Source organism: Diadema setosum, chromosome 14, assembly GCF_964275005.1.
Source record: "Diadema setosum chromosome 14, eeDiaSeto1, whole genome shotgun sequence".
Lineage (NCBI taxonomy): Eukaryota > Metazoa > Echinodermata > Echinoidea > Diadematoida > Diadematidae > Diadema > Diadema setosum.
Genome location: NC_092698.1, coordinates 7,196,819 through 7,211,045, shown reverse-complemented (window position 1 = coordinate 7,211,045; position 14,227 = coordinate 7,196,819). Strand labels below are relative to the sequence as shown.

Genomic DNA, 14,227 nt, shown 5'->3' with positions numbered 1-14,227 from the left:
GAAAAAAATATTTTATATTAAACCAAACATCTAAGATGCAATGGTATGTACTTAACTACATATACACTGTAATGATTATATCTCGCTGCTCAAAATCTTATTACAGATGCGCGGCCAGACATAGTGTAGATTTACCTTTGTCATGTGGTATTTGATGCCACCATACAAATTCGTTCGGATTGCATTGATATTGGAGGTCGATTGTTGTTGTTGATATTGAAGTCTGCGAAGGTGGAGGTGGAAAGGTGTTCAGATTGTATGGTTATATTTCGTCGATAGAAAAAGAAAACCTTCATGAGCAGAGGAAATATGGCGTGGAGTAATACTCTTCATGTTGACGATGCCCTTGCGGAGGATTTCGCATCGAATTTGTCCGGTTTGGGCACCGAACTTGGTACAGGAGCATACAACATGAGGTGAGACACCGTCATGACTTACATTTGTATGTGCTGTGCTCGCAATCGCAGTCTAGTCGCAACATAAACTCGAGCTCGGGCGCGCTTGCGGGGGTCATAAATCGGAAGCCAGCAACGTTCTCGGACTCTGTGGCAAAACGGTTTGAAACAGAAAAAAACATAAAACTTAAGGCCAGACTTAAAGGGAGAAAATTCCTTATGTGGCCAGCCTGTGTAACAATATTGTGGCCCAATAACGTATTAGTGTTCCGAGTACAATGCTATATTATGCGCAACGGCGCCTGACGCTAGAGAAAGTCGCAAGGTTAGTTAGGTTACCAATCACCATCACAGTAAGATCACGAGATTGATTCTGTGACTGTAGAACGGCCTAGAATCTAGTAGTCTAGAGGCCTGTTATGTTTTGTTTTGGACGCTAATTTTACTTAACATCAGAACATCAATCATTGTGTGGTAAGTAACTAAATAAGTAGTTTAACTCACAACAGTGGCCTCTGGCCTCCAGCATCAGCATGACAAAATAAGGCAAAGTAAAAAAAAGAAAAGAAAAAAAAAGAAGTTAAACAAACCTGTTAAGCGCTCTACTTTTTTGGTAAAAAGGAAGGAGGAGGCCCCCTCCTTTTTTTCCCCCCAGTATCGCCAATGCGTAAAAAGCTTCTGCACACACACTGCAGAGCCCTGTCAGAGATGCACCATGTGATTTGGGAGCCTTGTTGCTTCTGGTTGGTTTGCGCGTGTGTCTTAGTTCCCATGCAATTCGATGCAATTTCTGTCTGCGTTTCTCTGGTTGCTGCTTTTTTCTTTGGTTATGCACTTGTCAATGTAATGACGCACCCCACTACCCCCGGACATGGGTGCGTCATGGTCATTTTTTGACTGACAACACAGGGTTTTTGACGGACACCACAGTCACTTTTTTGACGGACAAAACGCTGCAAGTGACGAACACCACAGTCACTTTTTTGACGGACAACACGTAGAAAGTGACGCACACCTCGGTCACTTTTTTGACGGACATCTTCGGTACATTTGACGCACCCCCGAAAATACTGAAACGATTTTTGCATACGTTTTATTCAAGCAATTTCATTTTCTTTTGGTTTGTGAACACAATTTGTAAAAGTTTCGGCAAGTTTCCCTTACCCTGGCCCTGTAAGCACTGTACCGTCATTCACCGTATATCACGCTGCTGCATGCTACGAAGTATACGACACTGAGTATTCCGTACATTTATAGTGTGTATTCTGTGCATGCAATCCATACATGACAATCACATGTGTGCAGATGCGCTGTGTGTGCGCGGCCATTGCTAGTCCGGTGGATGCATACTGCAGCGCAGGTACACACCACGCCACGGCATTCCCGCGAGTACACACAGCCCAGTCGTCGCTGTACGTAGAGATTCGCACTACGTACTGTTAACAGCATCGCGCGTCTCGCTCGTCTGGCTAATCCCGCGAGCAGAAAATGGCATGCGGCAGGCAGTTTCGTCTGCTGCCGCTTCTTTTACTGTCAAAAATTCGCCTTTGTCACCACAGAACATTATTTAGAAAATGTGAGGAGAAAGGGTGGCTTTTAAATTATTTGCTTGCCAGATTCTGGCAAGTATTTTACCCTCTTATTCCAAAACGCTTCCCGACTTTGATTTTCACTTGCTGCGGGAAAACGCTCACTGTAATTTCACTTGCGGTACGTGTATACGGTACTGGTAGCGTGCAAAAATGCGTGCAGTTTTCCATAGTAAGTGACGCACCCCTCGGTTCAAAATAATGCGTGTTATTTTCCATAGCCAAGTGACGTACCATGACGCACCCCTCGGTCAAAAATGTGACCGACAATGATGGGATTTTGACGCACCCCTCGGTCAAAAATTTGACGGACAAAGCTGGTAAAATGACGAACACCTGGGTCACAAATTTGACGGACCAAACGAGGAAATGACGCACCCATGTCCGGGGGTAGTGGGGTGAGTCATTACATTGACAAGTGCATTAGACTGAAGTTAAAACGCAGTCTTCTAAATTTGACTGATTTGTGGTCACTAGAGTTATGGTTCACTACTACGAGGCTTTGATTTGCTGGTCACATAATGGAAAGCGAAGAAATCTTCAAAAAAAAAAAAATATCCCTGGATCAAAGGGACTGTACAGTACTGGTTGAGGTGGGGATTCAGGTTCATAACATTCCTAAGTGAGATAATGAGAAACCTCATATGAAATATGAAAGAGCATGTAATTTTAAGAAGGATTCAACGTTTGTTTGATGAAAATTGGTTTTCAAATGGCTGAGATATCCAAAAAAGTGATAATAATAAAACGTGACAGGCCACGCCTTTTATTAGGATCTGTTTGTTTCACCTTGTTTTGGATATCTCAGCCATTTCAAAGCCGATTTTCATCAAATAAACTTTTGATACCCCTTAGAATTGCATGCTCTTTAATTGACATCTCATAGAATGGTTTGAATTTCTGAATATCTCGCAAAACCTTAAAAGCTAATCCTCACCTCAACCAGAACTGTACAGTCCCTTTAAGATAGAAAGTGACCCGAGTGCATATCTAGCCAAACTGTGTCTATGGTTGCAAGTTTGTCCTGTGAGCTATCTCGTAATGCATCTATAGTGATGCTTGCCGAATGGCACCCAGGCATTGGTGATACCGAGGTTCTCCCCCATCAAATTCTCCATTTGAGAACTCGGCAAAAATATCACCGAGAGTCTTCCTTCCATCCAGTACAGTGCGTGCAAACCATGGCTTCACGACTTTCTTTGGCATTCTCATCAACACACAAACAAACACCATTGTGTTTTTGACAGTGACATGGAATAAATCCCAATGATATCAAAAAGTTTGCACCTTGTTATTGCATAACGAAAAACTGTTATTTCAAATACAGCAACGCAGCTCATATCAGATAGTGCATACAGAAGATTTTTACTCAGCTACAATGTAGCTGCCACTGCAGCAGTGCAAGTGCATGATATGCAGCAATCAGAGTTTAAGGTATGTAACTCTATGGCAGCAATGCACTCAATCTTGGAGTGCCGTGCGCTTGCGCGAATTGTCTTATATCCAGTCATTTTATTGACATTGCTTGATATGTGCAGTTAGAAAACTGTTTACGGCCATATTTAAATGTGATCTTTTTAAATATAAAATGTGATCTTTTATTTTTAAAAAATGGAAAAAAGATCATATTTTCTTTGTTTTTACACAGTTAAACAAAAAAGAAAAAGAAAGAGCAGGCAGCCTCAAAGAAAGAAATTGGGCAGGGACTCTAAACAAAAAAAAAAAAATGTTTTTGTTCTTTTCTACTTCACATTCTATAAATGATAGACTATTCATATATAGTGGTGTCCTGAAAGGAAAGATGGGGCAAATGAAAATGAAACAAATATAGATCTGGCTTGCCCAGCATCATGCTGACTCTACAAACGTTGATTCATGATCATGTGACTGCGACTTTGTCTGAGTATTAAAGTAAGATTAAGACTCTTGACTTCATTTGATAATGACTCCTATTGTACAACTGTTCATGCCATTGAAAAGCATTGCATAAGAAAAACATAATGCCTCCGGCGACACTTCATGGCAGAGGCGTAAAAAAATCACAATCCTACAAAATTGTTTTGTAGGTGATTATCTATTGGTGTCAGACTCTCAGCTCTCTGTGCATACTAAGTTGGAGTTGTGACAAGGACTTCTTTGATAATCATTAAATGATTATCAAAATAATCATTTTGGAATGATTATTTTGGAATGGGCCAAATTTTGGCCCATTCCTGTTTAAAGTATGACTTCAAAAGCTATTAAATTGGTGATACAAATTCATCAACGACCGTCTCGGTAAGACTTCCATACTGTGTATATGTCCCCCCACATTAGCACACCACTTGACAAATGTGTGTGTATCTGTGTTCACCTACATTTTGATAAGGGTAGGGTATTGTAAACGTCAATATTTTCACGCAATTAATTTTTCGCACTGACCAGCTCAAAAACATTTTTGCGGGTTCTTGAATTCACGCTCTGTGCAGATTATTGCTTTATACTTGTACATATTTGTATGTTTTCATCTAAGTCACAAAAAAGACAGAATATCATCAGGTGCTGCCTGATCCATTCAAATGCACAGACTGCACAGAAACTACTGTACTGCACACACACACACACACACATACACACACACACACACACACACATACACATGCTCAAATGAATACTCCAAGGGCACATGCACACACACACACTCATACAACGGGGGGCATATTAGTTACTGACAAAGCTCACTATTCAAACCATTCAAAATGTGCAGAGAAAATTGTGAAGATATTTTGCGTATTATAGAATTTGCACTAGTTGATCAAAATATGCAAAAATTTCCAACGTTTACAGTTTTAGTAAGTGCGGAGTGGTGTGGCAATTTTTTTTTTTTTTTTTTTTTTTTGGGGGGGGGGGGGAGGGGTGCTGGGGGACATTCATATGTACCTATATGGTAGTCTTTCCCCCGTCTCAAATTGACCAATTTTCTTAATTCAACCAAAGGAAACAGGAATACATTGCTTTGATGAATTAGCAATTAATTGCTTGCTTCTGTTTCTTTGTTTTGTTCTTCTTCTTGTTTGTTTGAATAGAAATTACATTAGTGCTTTGAAATAAAATACAGGCCTCAGTCAACTGGTCTATTTCCAAAATCGTCTAAAATAGCAACATGGCCGAAGCCATTTGGACAGTAACCTCCTAGATCAATCTGGGCTAATGGCCATTTGGTCTAATCTGGTACATGTACTCACTTTGGCTGATTGCCATTTCGTCTAATGACCAAATGGTCTAATTGCTATCTTGTTGATTTAATTTTTTTCCCCCAGTTTTTTTTTAGTACCATTTGCTCTATTACCAGTTCATCTATTTCTCAGGTAGTCCATTTTTCATGGACAGTACAGCTGTAGGTCTAATTACTGTATGGTGTGCTACCCATTTGGCCTATTATTCACTACGATTCAGTTGGTCTATTTCCATTTCATCTAATTTTGTTGAATAGGTCTTATTTCCACCTAGTCTACGAGCAAATGCATCTGATTGTCATTTCGTCTAAATGCTGCTGAAGTTGGTTAATTACAGTTTAGTCTCATTCTCGTGTGGTTTAATCACCAACAGGGCTACTCTTGTTTTGTGTACAAATTACAAGTACTACATGTAGGTAGATTAAAAATCTGAGCAAGTGTGGTTCATCTTCACGTGGTACAGTACAGATGCAGGCAGATTGCAAGTCACAGAGAGGAAATCAACTTTTAAGTGAGATGGATCGAGATCCACATGGTGATTCGGTTGCTGACTAGCAGATACAAATCACTACAGTTACACCTCCAGTGTTGCTGACATGCTTGCCCAACTTGGATGGGTAGCACTTCGGACCAGAAGAGAATAACAACGTACATTACCCTCTTCTCTACATGTACAAGATGCACAACCAACTTGTGGATTTCGACCTTCAGGTGATGCTGTACATCTAGCCCTTGGTCTCATAGAGCGATGTTTGAATGATGAAAGATTTCACCTATAAAAGTTCCATTCTCTGGAACTCATCAGCATATATGGTACTCTTTCTTTCCGTGTACAGAGAGCCGTTAGTGGAGTACTTGTAATCTTCCATTCGCTACCATACTGTGGTGCCATCTGTGGAGTGCTTCTGTCACCATTTGACCAAAGGCATGAAGTAAATTATCTTGAGCTTAATACTTGCACTCTTAAACACCAAGCACCTGTTAGCTCTTGCATGACTTTTCCTCACTGGATGCTGGCAGCCAAGTTACTTGCAGTAACTGTAGATCTACAACAGTCTTCAGGATTGAAGGAGGCAGATTACCCAGAAGAAGAAAAAGAAGAAGCCAGCTTGGATATGATATCGTCGGCTATTGTGATTATTATTCAAATTTCCTGCGTGTGACCTGCAGCAAACCTAAAATGACAAGAAAGGTTTTACTGGGTAAACCCATCAACTGATTATACTATCTGCATGCCTATGGTAATGATAGGATTATGCTAGCATGCACACATGCTCTGCATGCGTAAACTTGTGCCAACAGCGCTGTCAGCACGCAGGTGTTTGGTCTACAGCTAACCTGGTATGTAGTGGTATACAGCGACAAGACTGCATCAGTCTAGACTTAAACTCTTGGGAAATCATAGATTTATTACCATTGCTACCTTGATTTCAGGTATTGTACAATGGAGGTGTACCTGACCTCAAAAGGAAAACCCTGTATTTCCTATAGGGGTTTTTCCTATACTGAAAGGAGGCGGACAAACGGATTCATCTATTGGCGTTGTCGGAAGCGGAGAACATGCTCGGGAACCCTGGTAACCCGAGATGTGGTTGGGCCGGATGGCTACAGGCAGCCGAGTGAGAACATTTGTCATTCTCATCCGCCGCACTTGGATGCTATGGCTGTGGAGCTGACCAAATCCCACATGAACAATGAAGCAGCAAATGAACTGACACCTATACATCAGATATATTGGCAAAACCAATCAAAACTGTCAGTAGATAACAAAGCGGCTGTAGCCTCACTACCACCTTTCAGGTATGAAAGGCAGAAGAAAATAATGTGATTTTAAAATATCTTTTATTATTGACAAGCATATACATATCAAAATAATGTGAAGTGCATTGTAGGTATTCAATAAATACAAACAAAAGGGAAACTAACCAGAAAATGACATTTTTATATATAATATAAAAAAGAGCCCAGAAAATAGGATCATATCGTGATGGAATCCTATTTTTTTTTTTTTTCGTGCAATTGTCATTCAAAGTAATCAATAAAAAACAAACCACCTGCTGTGACATTTCACCCACTGCCAGTATGTGTCATGTATAAAGCCTCATAGAGAATCAATGGGGATTTTAGAGTCTTGTTTGGTATGGGTTGATCGCTAATCTGAATTACTTAATCCGAATGATTTAATCCGAGTAATTTGGCAAATATGTGGGAAAGAGGCAGAAAAGAGCCAGTCATGCTTTTGAATATAATTATCTACAAAGAGTCAAACTTTGAATGGGGGAAGTGGTACATTGTAGCTTGTGTAGAGGATACTGGTTCCAATATTTGCAGCTAATGTAAATGAGCTATGATTCAAAGAGATAATTCTGCAATAAACAAAATGTATGACTGTGTAGGTCCATACAAATATATAACTTTGAAGTCACATTACCATTTTTGAGCTGTTTCATCTAGAACTTTGGTTTTTTTTTGCTTTCAGAGGAGGAATATGTGAAAAACAGGAAGTGTATCTTATTGCAGATTTAGCTGAATCAAGAATCTGGTGTATTATTATATCAAGATTTTTGGAATGTTCATGAGTTACAATCTTCATTTTTCTCATACTGTGAGTAGAATCATTAAATTTCAGGTTTTGTCTAGTAGCAGCAACAGAAATACTGTGCACAGTTTTTTAATAATGATCAGATTATGAATTAAAACAGGAAATAAGTTTAGAAATAGATTATAATGCCATTGCAGTGATGATTCATCTGTGAAACTCAATGGCTGTTGCTGTATATGTCACAGCTGTGACAAGTTTCCAATCAAGGCTTATGACACACCATTAGAATTACTACTACAAAGTACAATGTGTGTCCATACTAGAAGGCACACTTGTATGAATAGAGGATGACTATGGCAGCTAAATCTTCTAGCATTGAGAAGTATCCTGTAATAATGCCTGTGCACACACAAGAATGATTGACTTTTGGATTGTGATGCAAAAATCAATTTTGTACGCCGCCATTCACACTATGGCTGCAAGTGAAATGCATTAGATCTCGAAAATGTGCATTCGTCGCTGGGGTGACAAGACCTTGTATCTCAAATTTTGGTGAAAATGACTTTTTTGCATTAGTGGTCAAATAATCGGTTAAGTGATGTCCTGTCCAAATCCCAGCTGTCTTACCCCCCAAATGAAGCCACCACGGCATGTCAAAGGAACGGCTATCCCATTCAGTATAGTGCTTTGGCCGCCATGTTTTTTGGCTCTCCTGAACATTTGACATTTTTGAGATACGAGGTCTTGTCGCCCCAGCGACGATATACAATATGTATTTGTACTGGTCTGCCCAATAACTGGAGCATGACCCTGGCAGCCTCACCCTAGGATAAGTGAGGCGAGTTTCATCATGTGCTGTTCACACACACTGGATTGTGAGGGATTAGTTTTTAGAAAAAAAAAAAAATCAAGACACATGGACTGATATTCACAATGTGTCAGGTATAAATTTGGTTTTATGTCACACACAAGAATGATCTGTTTTGGGTTTGTTTTTGTTTTGTTTTTTTGCATCATGTTGCAAAAATCAGTTATCAAAGTTTCTCATTTTGGGGCCTTATTAACCCATTGAGGACGAGTCCCGAGTATACTTTGGCAAGCGTGCATGGGAAATGTTTGTTGTAGCAAAATCAGTCCATCCTCGACGGGTTAATTAATACACCTTGAGATGTCCAGTGGTAATATCATTACATAGGAAGGACAGGAATACAAATGTAAGTGGTTAAGAAACGAGTGACCTGGGTAAGAGGGCAGAGTTCAAGGTCAAAGGTTGCTTCATTTTACTAGCCAATTTTTTTTTTTTTTAAAGGCCAATGGGAATATAATTTGGTTTAATGATTTACAATGATTTTAGAAACTTCATTGGAGAGCTGAGAGCCTAGGTTAATTCTCATTGTCAGTTGTCAAGATCAGTGAACTTCATCTGCATGAATTTAAATGGACTACAACACTTGTAACAGAACATAATACATACCTAAAGTGTATATTGTGTGAAAATGTAGAGGCTTTCCACTCGATCGGTCATTTGCTGTGAAAATGCTCTTTTTTTGTGTTATGATTCCCTGCATTTTCTTTGAGAGTATACATTGCAAAATGGTTGTAGCTACACCTAGAAGCTACATGTAGTTCAGTATTACCAACTTCTTGCGATCCGATGTGAAAATAGTCGCCCACTATACCTTCAGAAGTACAATTTGTACATCCTTGTAGCTTGGTGTTGAATTGCAAGTTTATTTTTTTGAATTGCAAACAAATCAAACAGTGCATGAAACTACTGTATCTGCACTTAGAGTTTGTTGGATAGGACCACTCAAAAACTTGTGTGGGGAGGGGGACAATTCATGAGCATGACCCCAGACAATGCAAGCAGGAAGAACTTCATAAAGCTGGTAGACACAAAAGTCCTGAGTCACGTAGTACGTGCAGCTATGTCAGACAGACTATTAATTACACAGACTGATCATTTCGGGGGAAATAACGACAAACCAAATAAACACACGACCTTATCATTGCTTCAACACAGCAGCGCAGGTATATCATGTACTTGTTATATTTTGCTTCTAAATTTTGCTGTTTTATCAAGAAAAGGTTGCGTGGTGGAATGAGGGTCATCATGCACCAAATTAATGAAAATTGCTGAAAAGTGTGATGAATTTATTAACAAGTACCCGATAGCCAGAAAAAGGGGAAAAATACCTTGTGAGAATGTAAAGTCATTCTGTCACGAACATCTTGTCCTTGTGGCCATTCAAAGTAACAGTCATGGTCATATGACTGTCTTGTTTTAATCTTATTGAATGAAAACTTTTTGCTTTTGCTGGTTTCATTCAAAATAGTCTTTAGTAATATTACTATTTAGTATTGAGTGGCATCTGGAAATTGCTCTCCACACTTCTGACGAACTTTATTAGCCTTAGGCTGGTGATCATTGCATTGCAAAAGAAAAGTGTTTACACCCTAGGAAGTCTAAAATTGTTGTAGGAGAAAACAATGAGTTTGTATTTCATGCATAAACCTGTAGTGTTAACTTTTATGTCATGATATAGTGCATACAAAGCAGTTTGCTTTCCTGATCAGTTCTTATTACTGGTATTTGATATTCTACAAATGGAGCACAATTGATCATTCATAGTATGAAAACTGGAGGGGATTGTAATCTTCTTTTTCTTGATATTTATTTCTCTTTTCTCTGCAGTGAAGTCTTGGCTTTGCCCATGTTCAAACAAGAGGTCATCGAAGGGTAAGTTCATGTGTCCACACATCATCAGCTTGTTTCTCAGAAGCTGCATGTGATCTGATGAATGTTAATCCAGGGCTCCACTTCATAAAAGGTTCTTGTGATAGCAACTCTTGCTGGAATGGCAGTTGTCATGGTAACAAGAAGAATCCGGTTCCTGATTGGCTTTTGCCACGAGAAGTTGCTGTTCTAGCAGGAGTTGCTATCCTAACATCTTTGATGAAATGGGGCCCAGAAGAGCCAAAGATTGATTCCGACATTCATTTCAGATTAGCATTTTTCAATGTACTGGGAAGCATTGATGGTGTCATCATGTAGTGCTTTCCAAAGGCAGAATCAGAAGCGGCATTTTCTTTTCTTGTATTGGTGAATAAACCTTCTATACTTGCTTTTATGAATCTGAGACATTCAGTATACCTGAAAATGGATGTGGAGCCATCCTTTCTGTTACAGTTCGCTATTCCGAAGGTTTGCTGTTCCAAAAATTCGCTCTTCCAAAGATTAGTTATTCCAAAAGTTCAGAGTTATGAAGCTTTAAAACAGCAGCTCAGAAGGTCAGAGTAACAAACCTCTTTTCATTTTTGGATTAATGAACATCTAGGTATGCAGAATTTGTGTGTTTTGCAGTAACGAACCTTTCTGGATTAACGAACCTTTGGAATAGTGTAAACGAACGTCACCCATCCTTTCACCCTCTATCCCACCATGTCAAGGATGTGTCTTTTGAATACTTTCCAGGAGAGGTGGTGACACTGATCTGCCGAGCAGCATCGAGAAGGCGCTGGCTGGAGCATTTTCCTCCATCCATGCAGCTGAGGAAGACCAACAATCTGGGTAAGTACTCCTGTCTTCCCCATTCTCTTGGGTCCCTTTGAGTGGATTGTGAAGATGTGCTGGAGACCTGCTGTCAGAGATGCCAACTTTTTTTTTCTTTTTTTTCTCCGTATTTTGAACTTTTTTTTTTTGCCAGAAATATGCAAGTTTCATGGAAAATACTTTTCCTCCCCAAATTGCATTACTACCCCTGTCTACTGTAGGAAAGGTAAAAATACTGCTTTCCACCCCCCCCCCCCCCCCCCACACACACACACATAAATCATTTTAAGCCCTCATAATACTGCAGTGTTGATTTCAAGGTTGGCATCTGTATGCAGGGATTTCCCCACTTTGTTTTTATTTTGTTGTTCTTGGGGTTTTTTTTATTCATCAACCCCTTTCCCTCATTTAGCATTCCTCAAAATGACATTAGTGGTGATAATTGTATGATAGTAGAAGAATGATTCATCATCTTTTCTGTTGGTTTTTCTTTAGTCTCAAGTTTTTCCTTGTTTGTCAGTGGAAACTTGTATGGGGAACTCATGATCAAAAGTTGCTGTGGTATTGAGAGCAAATAGCAATCATCATTGTATGTGTATACCCCCAAGAAAAAGAATTTGGAATGAAAATGTCAATTTGGGATAAAGATGTCGGCACAGAATTGTCAAAGGTGATAATGTAAACTTAAAAATGACAGGGGCGAAATTGTTAGGAGGGACATTAATTCTTATCATCTAATCAGACTTGTCCCTTGCCATTTTTGCCCCTGATTTTTTTTTTTCCTCAGGACATTTTTACTGCTGACATTTTTACCAGAGTTGCACTACATTTAACTTCTGACATTTTCACCCGTGAACATTTTCCCTGGCCATTTTTATCCCAAACATTCTTATTCTTGACACATTTTTGTCTGTGACATTTTTACCCCTTACCTTTCCCCCTCCCCCTGAATTTCTTACTGCAAACACCTCCCCCCCCCCCCCCAAAAAAAAAAAAAAAAAAAAAAAATACCCCTAGCATTTTTACCCATTACATTATTACCCAGGCTGACATTTTTCATGTGACATTTCTACCTGGCACTAAAATCTTAACTCTTAACTTTGTTTGTGGTGATACAAGTATGAAACACAGTTTACTCAATTCTCTGTAAGCATTTAGCCAAGCCATGGGAGGAATACACAATTTTTATGTATAGCATATTTGCATTTAAAGCAGAAAAAAAAAAATATTTCTTACCATATATTGTAGTGGGCATTGCTTATTATTTATAAACTGAAGGTTTGAAATGAAAAGACTTTTTTAGTTTTATTCAGCCATGATTTCTCATGTAAATGCCTAATTATGAAGTCTTCAGATTTGAAACCCATAATTGAAACAAAAGATTTTAAACTTCCGATAATTCTGTAAGTATTTTTAGAATTTGGACTTGGTCCGTAGGATAAAAAGGTTTACATGCGGGATGCCATCGACCACAGTGAGCATGGGCATGATTTTGTTTCTTTTATAATTTTGTATAAACATCTGATCAGATCTGTCTGTTTTAACATGTATATTGTGCACATTTTTTGTCTTTCTTCTACCTAAACCTTGTCTTATGTGCATGTTTGATGTGATGATCTCTGTGTACATGTAATTCAAGTGCTTACACATCTAGCAGTATGAGACAGATGTCTTGAAGTTGCTTCATTTTTTATTCCTTAGAGGCCCAAGTTGTTACCTGTGTGCAACACATTTTGTGCATCACTTTGAATGCTTGACAAAGTACAATTCCCTTTGGATTGAACACCGATAGTCTATTCAACAAACTATGTGTTAAACCATGGATGGCTTATTAGGGACAAACAGCTGACATTTGTATACTGAATAATCATGTATAATTGCCTCTTTTCACTGTTCATTAATCTACTGTTTTGTTTTGTTTTTTAAAAGAATGTTGATAACACAGTAATTGCAACCCCCTTTACAATCATTGTTCATAAAATATTCCATCTCAACAATTATTTGATGCAAAGGATACAATTCTGATTTTGCTTTCATTTTGAAGAAGGAAATATAATGTGTGGGAATCTTGTGTGGCAATGGCATAATCTCATCTGATTTGCATATATGTATGTATGTAAATTTGACTGATCATGCTGTTTTGTGAAAATATGTGAAACTTTACAAATCCCAATATTTTCTCATATGATGATAGATCTGTTTTCAGTGAAATTTGTACTGTACTCTTTGCTTGGTTAAATTGTTCTACAATTATAGTCAAATCAATTGGATCATGGAGTGGCATTTCCTTTTAACACCTAACTGCATTTGGGCTGTAATCTCTTTCTTTCTAATGCATTAATGTTCAACTGATATTTCTACCAGATTATTACAATTATGATAGGTGATCGGGCACTTGTGTGGTTTTGACTGATCCATCATGTTTGTTTGAAGTATATGCACCTGTTGCTTGAAAAAGATAGTGAAGGGGTTTTGTTTGTAGGTTTGTTTGTTTTCTGTGAATTGGAACAAAGTTTCTCCTCTTTTTGTAAAAATCTGTCTGGATAAAAAAACAAAAACAAGATTGAAATGTAATTGGGAGAGGGACTGTCCCGCTGGGTGATTTGTGTGTTACTGTTCTAGTTTCTCTGCCGTTTGGTAACCCTCACTACGACTCCAGGAGTGCCAGCTCAGATCTCCCCACCAGTCTCGAGAAGGCGTTTGTGGGTGCTTTCTCGTCCATTCGCTCAGCGGAGGAGGACGAGCCCTCAAGGTACCCGCCCGTTTGGGTCTGTTGTGTGGAGACGTACAGATGTACTGGTTATCCAGTCCAGTGTAGTCCTTCATTCAACTTCCTTCTGTTTTTCTCTTCTTTTTTTTTTCTTTTTTTTGTCAATATGATAGAAGTCCTGCTCACACCCGTAGGCACGCCCAACTTTCCAACTACAACGCGC

The 14,227-nt window shown here is 38.9% G+C and overlaps 1 protein-coding gene across 1 annotated transcript in view; it reads left to right on the top strand.

The window, feature by feature from the left end:
- The first annotated feature begins 210 nt into the window (after positions 1-210).
- Positions 211-14,227, top strand: part of LOC140237878 (transcription factor CP2-like) — a 29,613-nt gene continuing 15,596 nt past the window's right edge. The window contains exons 1-4 of the mRNA XM_072317810.1: positions 211-416; positions 10,437-10,481; positions 11,217-11,312; positions 13,954-14,046. Coding sequence (XP_072173911.1) covers positions 295-416; positions 10,437-10,481; positions 11,217-11,312; positions 13,954-14,046 — 356 coding nt within the window. The 5' untranslated portion in view covers positions 211-294. The remainder of the gene's footprint in view (positions 417-10,436; positions 10,482-11,216; positions 11,313-13,953; positions 14,047-14,227) is intronic.